This window comes from Poromitra crassiceps, assembly GCF_964638095.1.
Source record: "Poromitra crassiceps genome assembly, chromosome: 19".
Lineage (NCBI taxonomy): Eukaryota > Metazoa > Chordata > Actinopteri > Beryciformes > Melamphaidae > Poromitra > Poromitra crassiceps.
In genome coordinates this window covers 25,125,225-25,146,227 of record NC_139646.1, presented here as the reverse complement: position 1 = coordinate 25,146,227, position 21,003 = coordinate 25,125,225, and the positions used below count along the sequence as shown (strand labels likewise).

Below are 21,003 nucleotides of genomic sequence, written 5' to 3'. Positions count from 1 at the left end.
CCTACAGAGCTGAAGCAGCTAGTGAGAGACCAGGGCTTTCCTACAGAGCTGAAGCAGCTAGAGAGAGACCAGGGCTTTCCTACAGAGCTGAAGCAGCTAGTGAGAGACCAGGGCTTTTCTACAGAGCTGAAGCAGCTAGTGAGAGACCAGGGCTTTCCTACAGAGCTGCAGCAGCTAGTGAGAGACCAGGGCTTTCCCACAGAGCTGAAGCAGCTAGTGAGAGACCAGGGCTTTCCTACAGAGCTGAAGCAGCTAGTGAGAGACCAGGGGTTTCCTACAGAGCTGAAGCAGCTAGTGAGAGACCAGGGCTTTCCTACAGAGCTGAAGCAGCTAGCGAGAGACCAGGGGTTTCCTACAGAGCTGAAGCAGCTAGTGAGAGACCAGGGCTTTCCTACAGAGCTGAAGCAGCTAGTGAGAGACCAGGGCTTTCCTACAGAGCTGAAGCAGCTAGTGAGAGACCAGGGCTTTCCTACAGAGCTGCAGCAGCTAGTGAGAGACCAGGGCTTTCCCACAGAGCTGAAGCAGCTAGTGAGAGACCAGGGCTTTCCTACAGAGCTGAAGCAGCTAGTGAGAGACCAGGGCTTTCCCACAGAGCTGAAGCAGCTAGTGAGAGACCAGGGCTTTCCTACAGAGCTGAAGCAGCTAGTGAGAGACCAGGGCTTTCCTACAGAGCTGAAGCAGCTAGCATGAGACCAGGGCTTTCCTACAGAGCTGAAGCAGCTAGTGAGAGACCAGGGCTTTCCCACAGAGCTGAAGCAGCTAGTGAGAGACCAGGGCTTTCCTACAGAGCTGAAGCAGCTAGTGAGAGACCAGGGCTTTCCCACAGAGCTGAAGCAGCTAGCGAGAGACCAGGGCTTTCCTACAGAGCTGAAGCAGCTAGTGAGAGACCAGGGCTTTCCTACAGAGCTGAAGCAGCTAGTGAGAGACCAGGGCTTTCCTACAGAGCTGAAGCAGCTAGTGAGAGACCAGGGCTTTCCCACAGAGCTGAAGCAGCTAGTGAGAGACCAGGGCTTTCCTACAGAGCTGCAGCAGCTAGTGAGAGACCAGGGCTTTCCTACAGAGCTGAAGCAGCTAGTGAGAGACCAGGGCTTTCCCACAGAGCTGAAGCAGCTAGCGAGAGACCAGGGCTTTCCTACAGAGCTGAAGCAGCTAGCGAGAGACCAGGGCTTTCCTACAGAGCTGAAGCAGCTAGTGAGAGACCAGGGCTTTCCTACAGAGCTGAAGCAGCTAGTGAGAGACCAGGGCTTTCCTACAGAGCTGAAGCAGCTAGTGAGAGACCAGGGCTTTCCCACAGAGCTGAAGCAGCTAGTGAGAGACCAGGGCTTTCCCACAGAGCTGAAGCAGCTAGTGAGAGACCAGGGCTTTCCCACAGATCTGCTGTATTGAAGAAGACTTGAAACGAGTGACGAACTCACCTCATTATCAAAGTGTTTATTAGGGCACCCGGGTAGTGCAGCGCTAGATTCCCTGCCTACCAACACGAGGGTCGCAGGTTCGAGCGCCCATGTTACCTCTGGTTTGATCAGGCAACGTCCATACAGGCACACTTGGCCGTGTCTGCGGGTGGGAATCCGGATTAAGGGCATCAGTCCTGAGAAGCGCCAGGTGACTGCACATGTATCGGAGGGAGCATGTGCTAGTCTACAACTCTCCCCAGATCGGGCAGAGGGGGTGGAGCGATGACTAGGACAGCAGGGGGATTTGGCCAAGTACAATAGAGAGCCAAAGTGAAACGTCACTTCCTGCTTTCTCCCTGTACCAGCGCTGCGAAAAATATGAATGGCGGTGGACGGAGAATAAGTTTACTTTTTTGATCCCGTTTGAATTGTGCCACGGGGCGCCAACGCTAATTTTGTCAATTTAATACATAACTTTGCATGTCAAGAAAGTCACAGTTTGTCGTCAAACTGAAACGTAGGGGTTAGTTTCGTATAAAACCTACATAGCTTGTGGAAGCTCGTGGCATGTCGCCGGTCTTCAGCTTTGCCGGTAGAGAAAGTGACGTCACTTAGGCGACAGTGTATGTAGTCTTTCTGATTTATAACTTCTAGTGCAACAGTTTGGGGACAAACTGCGACTTTCTTGACATGCAAAGTTGCGTTTTAAATTGACAAAATTAGCGTTGGCACCCTGTGGCACAATTCAAACGGGATCAAAAAAGTAAACTTATTCTCCGTCCACCGCCATTCATATTTTTCGCAGCGCTGGTACAGGGAGAAAGCAGGAAGTGACGTTTCACTTTGGCTCTCTATTGTCAATAAAATGGGAGAAATATCTGTGGGAGAAAGGAAAGTGTTTATTGTGAGCATAGGACCATTTCCCCATTGACTTCCATACAATCTGACGTCTTTTTGCAGCCAGGGTTTGTCGCCCCCTGCTGGCCATTGGAAAGAATGCAGGTTTAAGGCATTTCTGCATTGTCTTCATTTCTCTGTCCCAGGGGATGCCCCTTGGGTAGGAAGGGAAAAGGGTGAGAGAGACACAAGAGCAGTAGAAAGGGGACTAGGCTAAAGGAATGGGGGAAGGCCCCCCTTCCCCCATTCCTTCAAGGATGAGGATGTGTTTACTCAACAGATCAGTCACCAGTCTACAGTGTGTTTGAGTCTGGGGAAGGAGGGACTGACTGACAGCCACAGGAGGAGGGAGGGAGGGAGGGAGGGGATCACCAGGACATTGCTGGTAACACCAAAGAGAAAGGAAGTCAACAGCCTCTTTCACACATGACTGGAATAAGCTTTCAGGCACCAGTAGTGATTTTCACTATTCACACATACGGCTATATTCACTATAGAGAGGCAAAGTGACCGCCTACTTCCTGCTTCAGCACTGTACCAGAGATTTTTATCCACCATTTATTTTACCATAGACATTTCGTAAAATGCTTATAAAAAATGTTTTTACTTCTACAAACCAAACGGTTCAGATATATTTAGAATTGGGAGAGGCCATGATAGAACATTTCACTGGGACCAAAACAAAACAAAAAAAATACATTGAAAAAATATTTTCTTTAAATCTGCAATTTTTTTTACGTTTCGGTACACTATTGCATCTCTAAATGTTCATCTAACTGTTCATCTCTAGCTGTTCATCTCTAACTGTTCATCTAACTGTTCATCTCTTAACTGTTCACACACTTTCACCCTCTGCACCGACTTATTTGCAAATCTGTCCAGGTTCCAACCATTCTTGAAAAAAGCAGCTTTGCACACAAAATAACTTTAATTGCTCAAAGTTATCAAATCACCCCCCAAGGCAAGGCAACTGTAAACTAGTCGTGGATTCAAATACGTCATCAGCAGAGTTGTGATTGGTTCACACGTCTTTCATCAGACAGATGTAACCCTTTAAGATCATTTTGTGCTCATCTTTGCACGTTTTATGAAAGCTTACGGACACGGATGAAATGGAGCAGTACCCACACCCTCACACATTTGACTCTCTACTGCCCACTCGTGGACGTATTGCTTAACATGATTCCAACGTGAAAGACGCATGGGAAGTATGTGCGCAGTGACGTTTACATCGTTTGGAATGGACGCATTTATTTAGATTATATTATATATTTATTTATTTTCGGACAAAAATGGAGCAGAAATGAGCTCTCACGTGCTGCAATGTCTCTGCTTTCATTCACAACACATTTTGCCCTGAAATGTTACTAGGTCTTCTTGAGGTGGGAAATTGGACGTACCGATTTCCCTGAATATCAACCCCTGCTCCTATTCACCCCTGACCCCATACGGGGAATGTTCAGGGATAGGCTGCATGTGTGAAAGGGGCTAGTGATTGGAGGAGGAACAGGGAGAGAGGGAGGGAGGGAGGGAGAGAGGGAAGGAGGGAGAGAGGGAGAGGAAGAATACTTGCTGTCTTTATCTGTGGAAGGTGTGACTGACTGACTGACGGTCTGACTGACTGGAGTGAGTTTAGTGTTTACATCAGTAATTACTGTTTTTACCTTCTGCTTAAACATCAAAGTCCCATCAAAGTTGTGTCACACACACACACACACACGCACACACACACACACACACACACACACACGCACACACACACACACACACACACACACACACGTAGCTGTACAAACAGGCACACCAGGTGTCGGCTCGTGCCTCGTGGGCGGGGTAACCATTACGTCGTCATGGCAACGATGAGCTCACACCTGTGCTGCTGAGCTTCCAGGAATGACAAGCTTGTCACGACCACTCGAGGTGTTTGGCGTTACATGGACATGTAACACGGCTTTACATGGACATGTAACACGGCATTACATGGACATGTAACACGGCATTACATGGACATGTACTGTAACACGGCATTACATGGACATGTAACACGGCATTACATGGACATGTAACACGGCATTACATGGACATGTACTGTAACACGGCTTTACATGGACATGTAACACGGCATTACATGGACATGTAACACGGCATTACATGGACATGTACTGTAACACGGCATTACATGGACATGTAACACGGCATTACATGGACATGTAACACGGTTACACTGATATGGCTTTTAACGGGCCAATACCAATTATGATATTTCTTTTGTTTGTGGATAAGCCAATATTTGATGCCAGCATTCAGTCAATCTTTTAAGTTTTCATGTTCCCCAAAAATGACCACAGAATTGTTTTGCTGGCAGGATGGAAGAGCCTCTGAAACACTATTTAGACCTCGTTACACGAAACTAAACTAAATGCTAGAAACTCTCCGTTGAAAGTCACACTAATGGATTATAGTTTCAGACCGGGTCAGCAGCTCGTTAAGGCAGAGTGGGGCAGGTTTAGATGGTACTATACATGGCAGAATAGGAGGGACATGTGGACAGAAGGAGAGCAGAGGGGCAGAGACACGCCACCTGGATGCTGTCTACATGTCTGACCAGCTCATGTGTCATAAAGACAGTCAGAGCATGAAACAGAGACAAGTCTTTTGGTCTTGTTTGTCCCAAATCAGAGGCTTAATGACAAGAGGCAGAAGAGATGAGTCAGTCCCTAATTTCTCCAGTTTTGTCTGTGTTTACATGAAGACTAGACTCAAAGAGCTAACGACTAGATGACATGAAGACTAGACTCAAAGAGCTAACGACTAGATGACATGAAGACTAGACTCAAAGAGCTAACGACTAGACGACCAAGTGAATCAGAAACACGCAGGAAGTCGTTATCTCTGCAGCTCCATCACATTTATTTCCTTTACTTCCTCTTTTGATCGCTGGGAGAGCCGTCTGCTCACCAGAATAAAATATCGCCATCGTACATTTCTGCAATCCACGGATACGTTGATGATCACTTTTGAGCCAAAAATACGTATACGCATGCCACGTTTCTAGTTATGTGTACATGAACGTTATAGAGTCTGCTATTGAAATAGTGCGGTGGCCAGTAAGGCTGTTGTGGTACTGTAGGTTGATGGAGGGGGTAAACACGCCTTTTACACCGGAGAGCCGTTGACCCGTCAACCGTAAGTCATATTTCACGTTTTTGTTATTTAAGCTTCACCCAAACCATAAGCCTAACCTTAAGTTGTTTTACTCGCCTAAAGGCTTTAGCGTCGGAAAGACAGCAATGTGTTCAAATTAACTGCTGTTTTGTTTCAAATTGACGTTGAGATTGTACGTATCCCTGGTTTGCAGACATAGAAAATGTCAACGTTTTACTCTGGCGACTTGGGTTAGGGTGAAACGTTCTACTTTTCACTCTTTTATTCATTCGCAAATCTTTCTCATCTTCTCATCTCTCACCTCTTCTCCCACCTTGGATTGTAGGATTATAACCTTGAGGTAGAACCACGAATGGCATCGTGGTGGTGATGATGATGATGGTGGTGATGATGATGATGATGATGGAAATGGCATAAGCGCTCGTCCTCCTGAGAAGGACATGAGATTTCAGCCAATCTGATGTCTGCATACCTCTCAGCATGGCACTGGATTGGACGCTGGGGTTGGGGCTGGGTGGGGCATGGCACGGGGGGAGAGAGGAAAGTTCGGCTTTTGACATGTCAGTCAGCTTCTTTTAATGGAACTGCTCAAATGTACACCGTAATACACAGTGGTGGGAAGTAACTAAGTACATTTACTCAAGTATGGTACTACAAATTTGATATACTTGTACTTTACTTGAGTGTTTCCATTTGATGCTACTTTATACTTCCACGCCACTAGACTTTGGATGGAAATATTGTACTTTTACTCCAGTCCATTACATTTAGCTATATTAGTTACTCTACTAATAGTTATAGTTACTATATTTAAAACATTTGATCATCTTCGTAAAATAACTATAAAATAGCAGGGAGTAAGTGGGTTCTGTTTGTTTGTTTAAATGTTTGTCCCGGAAGTGATGTCACTCAACTGGAAGTGATGTCATCAGTGATGTCACTGGAGCAATTGTGATGTCACTGATGATGTCACAATGTCTATGACATTATCAGTGATGTCACCCAAGCAATTGTGATGTCATCATGTCTATGACATCAGTGATGTCACTCCAGCACTCGATGATGTCATCAGTGAAGGTCACATCACCTATGGTCGCATCACCTATGCTGCCATCATCAGTGATGCGAAGTTGGGCAATTGTGCGCTGAGTGATGTCACTTGAGCAGTCCATGATGTGATCATGGTCACTCGAGCAATTGTGATGTCATCAGTCAGTGACGGGCAATTGTGATGTCCTCATGTCTCAAGCACTCGATGATGTCATCAGTGATGGTCACATCACCTATGGTCACATCCCCTATGCTGATGTCATCAGTCATGCAAAGTTGAGCAATTGTGCACTGAGTGATGTCACTCAAGCAGCCCATGATGTGATCAGTGATGGTCACTCGAGCAATTGTGATGTCATCAGTGAGTGGTCACTAACACAGCATCTGAAACATGTTGCAGCATTTTCACTCTTACACTTTTCAACGAGCTGTCCATCAGCAAGTTTTTTTTGGTTTAATTTTTTTTTAAAGCGTAATGATTTGGCAGCTCACTTGCAATACACCCGTGGACCACCAGAGGGCCACGGGTTGGGGCGGCACTGCTCTAAGTGCATTTTGCTGCCAACACTTCGGTATTTTCCTTAAGTAAGCTTTTGAATGGAGGACTTTTACTTGTACAGTAATGGAATATATTTAACTGTTGTATTGCTACTTTTACTTAAGTAAAAGATCTCAGTACTTCTTCCACCACTGCTTATACACCTTTTTCTGACAGCCCCCCCCCCCCCCGCCCACACACACACACACACACCTCCTCCTCTTCTTAAAGTTTTTTCTCAGTGGGATTAAGAAAGTGTTAACCAACAGATTACAAAATCCAAGCAAACAGAACAAACAGCACAAAGCCTTCTGAATGGGTTTCAAATGACCAGGATCACTTACTGAAAACACACACACTGCAGAGAGAGAGACGGGAGGGATAAACTAGAGGGGTGTGTAAACACACACACACACACACACACACACACACACACACACACACACACACACACACACACACACACACTGCAGAGAGAGAGAGGGGAGGGATACGCTTGAGGGTTGTGTAAACAGAGTGGAGAGAGAGAGGGATTCTCCTCCTGGTGGAAAAAGGTGGAATCGTCTCACATTCTCTGCATTTCTGCTGCTGTGGCTCTCTGCTCTGTGCCGCTGTTTGTCCTCAGAGCTTTTCTGTTGTGTTTCTGTCACATGTGGCATCTGCACAGACATGCATGATGGGATGTGGTGGCTTCCATGTGTCTGTCTGTCTGTCTGTCTGTCAGTCTGTCAGTCTGTCAGTCTGTCAGTCTGTCTGTTTGTCTGTCTGTCAGTCAGTCTGTCAGTCTGTCTGTCTGTCAGCTTACTGTTGTGTATTTGTTAGGGATGCACAATGATATCTAGCATGGGTATATCGGCCGATAACTTTCAAATGAAATATCCGCATTGGCCCGAAACAAACATTTCTGCCGATATGACAATATCGGCATATATTGCTAATAAAACGATGCTTTAATTATGGCCAAATGTTCGATGCTGGAGTAAATGCTGGACGCCATGTCATGTGACATGTCATGTGACATGTCATGCCGTGTCATTTTGAAAAGCGCTGTACTTCTTGTATGTCTGCATCGTGGGCCGTCACGACAGGCAGAATCATGTGTTCACAGAATACACTTGATTTTCTCTCAAATGGCAAAATGCGCTCATATATCGGTATCGACCACAAGAGTTGGAATATATTGGTATGTCGGATATTGGCAAACAAAAATTCAATATTGTGCATCCCTAGAATTTGTCCGTTTGCACCTCTATTCTCATGCCTTCTTTTCCAATTCTCTCTCTCTCTTATGGTGTGTGTGTGTGTGTGTGTGTGTGTGTGTGTGTGTGTGTGTGTGTGTGTGTGTGTGTGTGTGTGTGTGTGTGTGTGTGTGTGTGTGTGTGTGTGTGTGTGTGTGTGCGTGTCTGTCTGTCTGTCTGTCTGTCTGTCTGTCTGTCTGTATATTCTGTGTCTGTACTGGTCTGTACTTCATGCTGCTATACAGCAACACTCTTCACCAGTCTGGGCTGCACAGGAGACAGAGATGATCTCCACACCATCTAGATTCAAACAATCAGTGTCTTCACCACAAGCATGAATCAAGACGGATGCTCACACCTCCAGGACACAACAACAAGTGTCCTTTCTGTCCCTTCTATTTCTAGGGGTTTTCTTTTTTCTTTTTTTTTTCTTTTTATTGATTAAATTTTTTTACATAACAAAAAAAAGAAAACACACAAAAAGCACAAACATCACAACAAAAAATCAAACCTATACATAGACATACACAAGCAGATTCACTCAGAACAGCAGTTCAAGGCTTTTTCTCTTTGTTGAGTCTTCATGAGACGTCAACTCAAATGACAGGTTTGGAAACAGTGTGGCAATCTGCAATCTTCAAACATCCGTCTTGGTTTAAGCTGTTGGTCAAATTGATGATTTGAGAGAGATTTAACTGCTCCCTAGACTGGTGCCTTTGATATCATGATGGCCGCTGACTGTTTGTCTAAGCTGATTGGTTGACTGTTCGATTGACAGTTTGCTGTTGCTCCCCCCCGGTGCACGTTCTGCACACGTGCAGCAGAAACCCGCTTCCTGCTCGCTGTGCCTGGCACTGCGGCTGCCATGTTGGATTGATGATGATGGACTCCTCCCACCCGCTCCTCCTCCAATCATAATGCTTGATTTGTTGATCCATTAGTCACTGATTGGTTCTCTCTCTTATCCTCCCCCCTCGTCGCTCCACGCCTGACCAATCACAGCGAGCGGATGAGAACATGATGATTGACACCACTCTACTGGTCCACTTCTTTGGAAAGAAAGGGAAGGCGGAGCTTACCTTTGATGACTTTTACAGGTATCGTGGCCTCGTGCACTTACTCATACGACCACAAGGTTCCACATTCGTAAACATCGGCCGTTTTTTCACCCGCAGGAAAATCGACCAATGTTGTCGTTTTGCTTGTGAGGACGGGCTGTTGAATCTGTACGATGTAACGGCCTTCTCCCGTCATCACTGTGGGCAGGTTCATGGATAACATGCAGACGGAGGTGCTGGAGATCGAGTTCCTGACCTACTCCAAGGGGATGACCACCATCAGCGAGGAGGACTTCGCCAAGATCCTCCTGCGCTTCACCAACGTGGACAACATCAGCGCCTACCTGGAGAACGTCCGCCAGTGCATACCGGATGAGAAGGTACACACACACACACACACACACACACACACACACACACACACACACATGCGCGCATGCACGCAGATACACAGACATACACACCTAACCCTCCCCCCTCACTGGTGGTAGAGGCCACAGCCCTGCAAAAGAAAAGATACACATATACACAAACTCCCTCTTTAGCTCAAACCTTCTCACTCATTTCATTACTCCTCCTCTCCTATGGGTGCTCTGACCCACTGCAGCAACCCCCCCACCCAGGCACCCACCCCCCGCAGCAACACCCCCTCCCCCCACCCAGGCACCCACCCCCCGCAGCAGCCCCTCCACCCACCCAGGCACCCACCCCGCAAGCTAGAGTATCCATGACTTCCCACCACTGTCTCTGCCCTGGGCTGTTGTGGCTCTCCACAGCTCAACGCTCCACTGAGCCTGTTACACCTGACACACACTCACACATGCACGCTCACACACACACACACACACACACACGCGCACGCACATGCACACGCACACACACACACACACATGCACGCACATGCACACACGAGCGCACACACACACACACACGTATGCACACACACACATGCACGCACACGCACACTTGACTGCACCCCCAACTCCTTAACTGTGAATGTGTTAAATCTGACACTTCTTTGTTAAGTAGACTACGGCCTGACTACACTGACTGACTTTATTGTCTCTCTCTCTCACACACACACACACACACACACACACACACACAACACACACACACGCACACGCACACCCCCTTGTCGCTTAGCGTGACCCTTTCTTTCTGAGTGACAAGCTGTTGACAGCAACAGGTTGTTTTCCATGGCTATTGCTGAAATGGACACAGCTTGACATGCATTCCTGATAGGGATGACATGATAACCGGTTTTTAAACTCATTCGCCGCCATTGGCGTATAGACGTCAACCCGTCTTTTCACCACCGTGCGATAGATGGCGCTCTTGTGGACACCTTATGAAGTGATACCATACTCGTATATTCATCTGCTAGCCAGAGTTATTGCCCCACAAAACCAGCGAGTGTTTTCAGCATCGATCTGCCTTCATGGAGGGAGCGTATAAAACACGTCCAGCCTGGAGCCACAAAGCGCTGCACTGATATGAATTGCAAGTGACCATAGAACATTTGACTCAGAACAACCACAACAAAAAAGGAAAAACCTTTTTTTTTAACGCTTTTCTTTTTTTGTGTTTTGGTCCGAGTCAAATGTACTTGATCACTTGCGATTCATATCGCCCAAAAATTGGCTCGCGACCAGGCTTAAAACTCTTTAAATGCGGATTCTAAGAGATGTCTATGGAGAGATGAATGACCAGGCTTAAAACTCTTTAAATGCGGATTTGAACAGATGTCTACAGTATATGGAGAGATGAATGACCAGGCTTAAAACTCTTTAAATGCGGATTTTAAGAGATGTCTATGGAGAGATGAATGACCAGGCTTAAAACTCTTTAAATGTGGATTTGAACAGATGTCTATATGGAGAGATGAATGACCAGGCTTAAAACTCTTTAAATGCGGATTTTAAGAGATGTCTATGGAGAGATGAATGACCAGGCTTAAAACTCTTTAAATGCGGATTTGAACAGATGTCTATGGAGAGATGAATGACCAGGCTTAAAACTCTTTAAATGTGGATTTGAACAGATGTCTATATGGAGAGATGAATGACCAGGCTTAAAACTCTTTAAATGCGGATTTGAACAGATGTCTATGGAGAGATGAATGACCAGGCTTAAAACTCTTTAAATGCGGATTTTAAGAGATGTCTATGGAGAGATGAATGACCAGGCTTAAAACTCTTTAAATGCGGATTTTAAGAGATGTCTATGGAGAGATGAATGACCAGGCTTAAAACTCTTTAAATAGGGATTTGAACAGATGTCTATATGGAGAGATGAATGACCAGGCTTAAAACTCTTTAAATGTGGATTTTAAGAGATGTATATGGAGAGATGAATGACCAGGCTTAAAACTCTTTAAATGCGGATTTGAACAGATGTCTATGGAGAGATGAATGACCAGGCTTAAAACTCTTTAAATGTGGATTTGAACAGATGTCTATATGGAGAGATGAATGACCAGGCTTAAAACTCTTTAAATGCGGATTTTAAGAGATGTCTATGGAGAGATGATTGACCAGGCTTAAAACTCTTTAAATGCAGATTTTAAGAGATGTCTATGGAGAGATGAATGACCAGGCTTAAAACTCTTTAAATGTGGATTTAAACAGATGTCTATGGAGAGATGAATGAGGAATTCACAGCCCAACGTCCCATGTTCAACCCGAAAGTGGCCGTGACTTTACCCCCCGTATCTGTTAAAGATTCAAAGTAAAGCATGTTGAGAATGTCTTACTCAATGTCAAACTGTTCATGTTTTGATGCATTCAAATGTCAGTACGGTAATTCCAGACGTCTAACACAAACCTTTCTTCTAGGTGTGCAGACTGCTTTCATTGACTGCAGTGTGAGAGCAGGACATGAGCAATGTGTTGACCTGTGGTCCTTATGCAAACACCATTCTGTGTCTGTCCCTCCTTTCCTTTCCACGCTGTGCAAGAAGCAGGAGGTTGGTCTCTGCCTACAATACCTCCACCCTGTTACCTCCACCCTGTTACCTCCACCCTGTTACCTCCACCCTGTTACAGGCCAGACTGCTAGCCTTTATTTCTGATTGGTTTGTGTATCCTCGCCTGCATTTATCCATGTAATGCTGCATACATACAGTATATTTCCCTATCACTTCTTATTTATGGATGTTTTTTCATATTGACTTCTTTTATAATATAGGTCGGACCTTCATTTAGCACACAGAGCACGTGGCAGTGTTGCACAAATGTTTGCTTACATGTCATTTAACATTAGCCACATGCCATTTAACATTAGCCACATGCCATTTAACATTAGCCACATGCCATTTAACATTAGCCACATGCCATTTAACATTAGCCACATGCTATTTAACATTAGCCACATGCCATTTAACATTAGCCACATGGATCGGGGTACTAAATTATAATTTATTTTGGAAAATGGTCAAAAGCCAAAATTGAAGAATGAAAAACATTTTTCATTTTGGCCATTCCCTTTTTATCATTATTCATTTTGGATTGGAAAAATGCTAAATTAACATTGAAAAGTAAAATTCTAAGTTAAAAATACAAAATTGAAAATTGAAAATAGAAAAATGGAAGTCTGCGACCATTTCAGGGTATGCCCACATTTATAATGTTTATATATTACATTTATAATATTTATATAACATTTATAATAACTAACATTAACGTTAGTTATTTAACTGAGCCTAACACAGGATACCAGTACTTTTATTTTGACTTTCAGCAATTGACTTTGGTTTTCTGTCTGTCTGTGGGGTACCTTGAAATGTGGGCGTACCCTGAAATGGTCACGTGACTTCCATTTTTCAATTTTCAACTTCCGTTCTGGAAACATTGTCACATCTACAAGGAACAATCACCCGCTGTCCAAACAACAATTACATTATCAAAACAACATTATCACTGTATGCAACTACTACTGCAAGAACGCTCCGCTTACTAATGCAACATCACACACACACACCTAATTGGGCCATTTCATGGGGTCTCTCCTTTCCTGTTGGACGATTCTTGAGTCTTGGCCAGTTGTTTTTCAGTTGGTATGCCAATCGTTTGCTTCATAATGGTTCCAATCGGTTGCTTAATTAGCTGATGCACTTCAGGAAGCGTTGTATGCACTTCTTTCAAAGTCACTTTGGATAAGAGCCTGCCTTGAAACGCTCATTGCACTGGTTTTCCAGCTTGTGTTTTTGTTTTTCTGGAGAGCAACATTTTCACCAGTAACCTTCCCATGACTGGTCTTCAGGCCCTGAGGCAGAGCTGTCATGTCCGTGTGATCTGCTGACTTGTGGTTTCTGCTGCCGTTTCAGGGAATCACCTTCGACGAGTTCAGGTCCTTCTTCCAGTTTCTCAACAACCTAGAGGACTTTGCGATCGCCATGCAGATGTACAACTTCGCCGCACGCTCCATCGGACAAGGTAGGAAGGGAGGCTCTACAGTAGCTAGTGCTGGTAGGAAGGGAGGCTCTACAGTAGCTAGGGCTGGCCAATATATCAAGATGATTTCCATGTCGCGGTAGGAGACTAGATATCGTCTTAGATTTTTTATATGGTAATATTGTGATATGGCATAAGTGTTGTCTTTTCCTGGTTTTAAAGGCGGCATTACAGGAACATGATGTCATTTTCCAAATTTACCACTTACCAGATTGTTCTAGCTGTTCAGCTCTTACCACACAGGGCTGAAACTGTGTGTGTGTGTGTGTGTGTGTGTGTGTGTGTGTGTGTGTGTGTGTGTGTGTGTGTGTGTGTCTGTCTGTCTGTCTGTCTGTCTGTCTGTCTGTCTGTCTGTCTGTCTGTCTCCTGCCAGATGAGTTTGCGCGGGCGGTGTACGTGGCCACGGGGCTGAAGCTGACGAGGCACCTGGTCCACACCATCTTCAAGATCTTCGACGTGGACCACGACGACCAGCTGTCCTACAAGGAGTTCATCGGCATCATGAAGGACCGCCTGCACAGGGGGGCCAGGGTGAGGGACTGTGTGCATGTGTGTGTGTGTGTGTGTGTGTGTGTACTGATCTGGTATACATTCCAGGGTTCCCACGGGTCCTTGAAATCCATGATTGCATCGCAGAAGAATTTGAGAAATCACAGGAAATGAAAAATATTCTTTGGGGGGGGGGGGGGGGGATGCAGAAAGTGGACACACCACATGAAAAAGGAGTTGAACTTTGAAGTAAACATGCAGTATGTGCCAGCTGTGAGAGAGAAGAGCAGCGTCACTTTTATATGCCAAAGCAACATGAGGCCACTCATTGAAAGCTGATTGAAAGAGGCAAAATTGCGTTGTGTCCAATTGTCACAAAAACGGCAAAAAAAAAACATATAATATTGCAATGGGAACAGTCTGGAAAATCATCCCAATATGTTCCAATATGTACAATATGTACAATATGTACAAACTGCCTCAGCAAAGACAATGCTGAGTAGAATAAGGTGCATGAAACTAATTAGGAGTGTTGAAGAACCATTGTTCTCTGGGTTGGGAAGACATTCTAAACAGTGTCATATTGTGCATCTGTGTAATTAAGAGCACATTAGATATTTCCAGAGTCCAGAGGTCTTTTCAGGCGGTTGGGAAGAAGCCATTGAAGTGGCAACAGCTGGGAAATTCAAAGTCGAACTGAACTCCAAATCACTTTCTTCGCCCTTGTGTATTTTCCAAGGTGTGATACTGCCCTCTAGTGGCTCATAGTTCTATTTGTAGTCATAAGGTAATGATGAATGATGTGTAGGTATACTGGAGATATACAGTAGTGTGTGGAGATGTTCAGTATATCACAGCCTGGTCAAACCATCTTGATCACTGGACCTCACATTCTGTCTGGACTTCCAGCTGCCCACATTGAGTTCCTGAATTGACAACGTAACCGGCCAATCAGGGAGCTGACAAAACAGTAATGGCGTCTCCCAAAACAACAGGCGCTAACGTAAACAGTAGTAGAGTAAACACAACCATAAATTATTGCATAAATAGACTCAATAACAACAATGAAACAAGAACAAGAAGAGTATGCACCAGCCCAGTTTCTCAGCAGAAAAGATGTTTTTGCCGTTCTTCCGAGTGGATTTGGATTGGATTTGGTGATGCTGATTGGCTGAAGGAGTTGTCTGTCAAGGCGATGTGGGCGGCTAAGAGTCGACTGATACGTAGAGTCAGAGCAATTTAGAGAGAGAGTGGCGTCAGCGGAGGACCAAAATGCGTGACTCATTAGCCAATGAACAGCCAGGAAGGGGTCTCGCGCTACTTTTGAAATGCTAAAATAAAGCTGATAATGGACAATTTGATTCTAAAAAAAACTTTCAAAGTACAACACAAACTGTCCATTTTGCTGCATCTCGACAGTGCTGCTTAATCCAGGACCTTACTTTTTGGAACTCTTGAGAGTAAAAAACTGGTCCATTGGAGTGAATGGAGATGTCGCGACTCTTCTACTGTATATACACGGCTCTGCGTAGAGTGAAACAGAATGCGAGGTCACATGATCAGGATGGTTTGAACCGATACAACTGATATGGAAGCTGCTGCTGTGGAGGCATCTGCTTGAGCTTCTGCTTTCCCTTCAATACTGAACGCTGCATGTTGGGTCTGGCTTATTAACACTGTGTTCTCTTATTAACAATGTGTTCTCTTATTAACACTGTTCTCTTCTCATGCTGTCTCTCTGTCTCCCTCTGTCTCTGCCTCCTCTGTATCCATCCAACCTCTCCCTCCAATACACCTGCTCCTCTCCCACCTCTCCCTCCAATACACCTGCTCCTCTCCAACCCCTCCCTCCAATACACCTGCTCCTCTCCCACCCCTCCCTCCAATACACCTGCTCCTCTCCAACCTCTCCCTCCAATACACCTGCTCCTCTCCCACCCCTCCCTCCAATACACCTGCTCCTCTCCAACCCCTCCCTCCAATACACCTGCTCCTCTCCCACCCCTCCCTCCAATACACCTGCTCCTCTCCAACCCCTCCCTCCAATACACCTGCTCCTCTCCCACCCCTCCCTCCAATACACCTGCTCCTCTCCAACCTCTCCCTCCAATACACCTGCTCCTCTCCCACCCCTCCCTCCAATACACCTGCTCCTCTCCCACCCCTCCCTCCAATACACCTGCTCCTCTCCAACCTCTCCCTCCAATACACCTGCTCCTCTCCAACCCCTCCCTCCAATACACCTGCTCCTCTCCAACCTCTCCCTCCAATACACCTGCTCCTCTCCAACCCCTCCCTCCAATACACCTGCTCCTCTCCCACCTCTCCCTCCAATACACCTGCTCCTCTCCAACCCCTCCCTCCAATACACCTGCTCCTCTCCCACCCCTCCCTCCAATACACCTGCTCCTCTCCAACCTCTCCCTCCAATACACCTGCTCCTCTCCCACCCCTCCCTCCAATACACCTGCTCCTCTCCAACCCCTCCCTCCAATACACCTGCTCCTCTCCCACCCCTCCCTCCAATACACCTGCTCCTCTCCAACCCCTCCCTCCAATACACCTGCTCCTCTCCCACCCCTCCCTCCAATACACCTGCTCCTCTCCAACCTCTCCCTCCAATACACCTGCTCCTCTCCAACCTCTCCCTCCAATACACCTGCTCCTCTCCCACCCCTCCCTCCAATACACCTGCTCCTCTCCCACCCCTCCCTCCAATACACCTGCTCCTCTCCAACCTCTCCCTCCAATACACCTGCTCCTCTCCAACCCCTCCCTCCAATACACCTGCTCCTCTCCAACCTCTCCCTCCAATACACCTGCTCCTCTCCCACCCCTCCCTCCAATACACCTGCTCCTCTCCAACCCCTCCCTCCAATACACCTGCTCCTCTCCCACCCCTCCCTCCAATACACCTGCTCCTCTCCAACCTCTCCCTCCAATACACCTGCTCCTCTCCCACCCCTCCCTCCAATACACCTGCTCCTCTCCCACCCCTCCCTCCAATACACCTGCTCCTCTCCAACCTCTCCCTCCAATACACCTGCTCCTCTCCAACCCCTCCCTCCAATACACCTGCTCCTCTCCAACCTCTCCCTCCAATACACCTGCTCCTCTCCCACCCCTCCCTCCAATACACCTGCTCCTCTCCCACCCCTCCCTCCAATACACCTGCTCCTCTCCAACCCCTCCCTCCAATACACCTGCTCCTCTCCCACCCCTCCCTCCAATACACCTGCTCCTCTCCAACCTCTCCCTCCAATACACCTGCTCCTCTCCAACCTCTCCCTCCAATACACCTGCTCCTCTCCAACCCCTCCCTCCAATACACCTGCTCCTCTCACACCCCTCCCTCCAATACACCTGCTCCTCTCCCACCCCCACTCTCTCTCTCCTCTCCCTTTCCTGCTTCCTCCTCTTCACCTCTTCCTTTCTCCCTCCCTCTCTTCTTTCTCTGCCCTCCCTCTGCCGGTCTATCCTGCCCCCTGCTGGCCGCGCAGGGCTACAAATCTGTGGAGCGCTCCGTCTCTTTTAAGTCCTGTCTGAAGAGGGAGCTGGCAAGCAGATAAGTACCACCAGCGACCACACCTCCCCTTTCCTCTGTCACCTTCTGAGCTGCCCTTTGACCTGGAGCATAATGACTTTGACTGATACTAACTTTGCTGAATTCAGTTATCTATATAATCCTCGCCTTCAAATGTGATCCATTTATACCCGTTAACCTCTAGTAGTACAACAACACTACCTCCCATGAACTCCCATACAAAGTCAGCACAAACCTCAGGCCTTTCAAAAAGGCCCAAATGCAAATTGGTTTCACATTTTGAAACTGTCATAGGGTGCCTTGAGTTGAGCTTTGGTCTTTAGCTGGAATGGATCTTATTAGTCACAATGGAAAAAATCAAGAAGTGTAATTTCAGTCGACATGGCATGTCAGTGGGCAAACATAAAAATTCCAATCCACAATGCCACCACAGATTTTTGAACAACCCCCTTCTGCACTGCTCCCATCAGTGTCCCCATCACATGAAACCTGCAAACTCACCACTTTCAAAGTGACAGAGTGTCAACATGGCACAGCGGTGAGGGCCATGTTTAACATGGCACAGCGGTGAGAGCCATGTTTAACATGGCTCTCACTGCTGTGCCATGTTAAACATGGCTCTCACTGCTGTGTCATGTTTAACATGGCACAGCAGTGAGAGCCATGTTTAACATGTTAAACATGGCTCTCACCGCTGTGCCATGTTAAACATGGCTCTCACCGCTGTGTCATGTTAAACATGGCTCTCACCGCTGTGCCATGTTAAACATGGCTCTCACCGCTGTGCCATGTTAAACATGGCACAGCAGTGAGAGCCATGTTTAACATGGCACAGCGGTGAGAGCCATGTTTAACATGGCACAGCGGTGAGGGCCATGTTAAAGACATGTTTAACATGGCACAGCGGTGAGAGCCATGTTTAACATGGCACAGCGGTGAGAGCCATGTTTAACATGACACAGCGGTGAGAGCCATGTTTAACATGACACAGCGGTGAAAGACATGTTTAACATGGCACAGCGGTGAGGGCCATGTTTAACATGGCACAGCGGTGAAAGACATGTTTAACATGGCACAGCGGTGAGAGCCATGTTTAACATGACACAGCGGTGAGAGCCATGTTTAACATGGCTCTCACCGCTGTGTCATGTTAAACATGGCACAGCAGTGAGAGCCATGTTTAACATGGCACAGCAGTGAAAGACATGTTTAACATGGCACAGCGGTGAGAGCCATGTTTAACATGACACAGCAGTGAGAGCCATGTTTAACATGGCACAGCAGTGAAAGACATGTTTAACATGGCACAGCAGTGAGAGCCATGTTTAACATGGCACAGCAGTGAAAGACATGTTTAACATGGCACAGCGGTGAGAGCCATGTTTAACATGGCACAGCGGTGAGAGCCATGTTTAACATGGCACAGCAGTGAGAGCCATGTTTAACATGACACAGCGGTGAGAGCCATGTTTAACATGACACAGCGGTGAGAGCCATGTTTAACATGGCACAGCAGTGAAAGACATGTTTAACATGGCACAGCAGTGAGAGCCATGTTTAACATGGCACAGCGGTGAGAGCCATGTTTAACATGGCACAGCAGTGAGAGCCATGTTTAACATGGCACAGCAGTGAGAGCCATGTTTAACATGACACAGCGGTGAGAGCCATGTTTAACATGACACAGCGGTGAGAGCCATGTTTAACATGACACAGCAGTGAAAGACATGTTTAACATGACACAGCGGTGAGAGCCATGTTTAACATGGCACAGCAGTGAAAGACATGTTTAACATGGCACAGCAGTGAGAGCCATGTTTAACATGGCACAGCGGTGAAAGACATGTTTAACATGGCACAGCAGTGAAAGACATGTTTAACATGGCACAGCGGTGAGAGCCATGTTTAACATGGCACAGCGGTGAAAGACATGTTTAACATGGCACAGCAGTGAGAGCCATGTTTAACATGGCACAGCGGTGAAAGACATGTTTAACATGGCACAGCAGTGAAAGACATGTTTAACATGGCACAGCGGTGAGAGCCATGTTTAACATGGCACAGCGGTGAGAGCCATGTTTAACATGGCACAGCAGTGAAAGACATGTTTAACATGGCACAGCGGTGAGAGCCATGTTTAACATGGCACAGCGGTGAGAGCCATGTTTAACATGGCACAGCAGTGAAAGACATGTTTAACATGGCACAGCGGGGAGAGCCATGTTTAACATGGCACAGCGGTGAGAGCCATGTTTAACATGGCACAGCAGTGAAAGACATGTTTAACATGGCACAGCAGTGAGAGCCATGTTTAACATGGCACAGCGGTGAAAGACATGTTTAACATGGCACAGCGGTGAGAGCCATGTTTAACATGGCACAGCGGTGAGAGCCATGTTTAACATGGCACAGCAGTGAGAGCCATGTTTAACATGGCACAGCGGTGAGAGCCATGTTTAACATGGCACAGCGGTGAAAGACATGTTTAACATGACACAGCAGTGAGAGCCAGCACAGCGGTGAAAGACATGTTTAACATGACACAGCGGTGAGAGCCATGTTTAACATGGCACAGCGGTGAGAGCCATGTTTAACATGGCACAGCAGTGAGAGCCATGTTTAACATGACACAGCGGTGAGAGCCATGTTTAACATGCCACAGCGGTGAGAGCCATGTTTAACATGGCACAGCGGTGAGAGACATGTTTAACATGGCACAGCAGTGAGAGCCATGTTCAACATGGCACAGCAGTGAGAGCCATGTTTAACATGGCACAGCGGTGAGAGCCATGTTTAACATGGCTCTCACCGCTGTGTCATGTTAAACATGGCACAGCAGTGAGAGCCATGTTTAACATGGCACAGCGGTGAGAGCCATGTTTAACATGGCACAGCGGTGAGAGCCATGTTTAACATGACACAGCGGTGAGAGCCATGTTTAACATGACACAGCGGTGAAAGACATGTTTAACATGGCACAGCGGTGAGGGCCATGTTTAACATGGCACAGCGGTGAAAGACATGTTTAACATGGCACAGCGGTGAGAGCCATGTTTAACATGACACAGCGGTGAGAGCCATGTTTAACATGGCACAGCAGTGAAAGACATGTTTAACATGGCACAGCAGTGAGAGCCATGTTTAACATGGCACAGCGGTGAGAGCCATGTTTA

General features: G+C 46.6%; 1 protein-coding gene across 1 annotated transcript in view; it reads left to right on the top strand.

Annotated features, from left to right (window-relative positions):
• LOC310793984 (calcium uptake protein 3, mitochondrial-like) overlaps positions 1-21,003 on the top strand; it is a gene marked incomplete at both ends in the record, with an annotated part of 61,146 nt that overhangs the window by 37,492 nt on the left and 2,651 nt on the right. Inside the window, 5 exons of the mRNA XM_083655864.1 lie at positions 5,785-5,799; positions 9,288-9,382; positions 9,552-9,723; positions 13,671-13,779; positions 14,171-14,328. Of these exons, the coding sequence (XP_083511990.1) occupies positions 5,785-5,799; positions 9,288-9,382; positions 9,552-9,723; positions 13,671-13,779; positions 14,171-14,328 (549 nt within the window). The remainder of the gene's footprint in view (positions 1-5,784; positions 5,800-9,287; positions 9,383-9,551; positions 9,724-13,670; positions 13,780-14,170; positions 14,329-21,003) is intronic.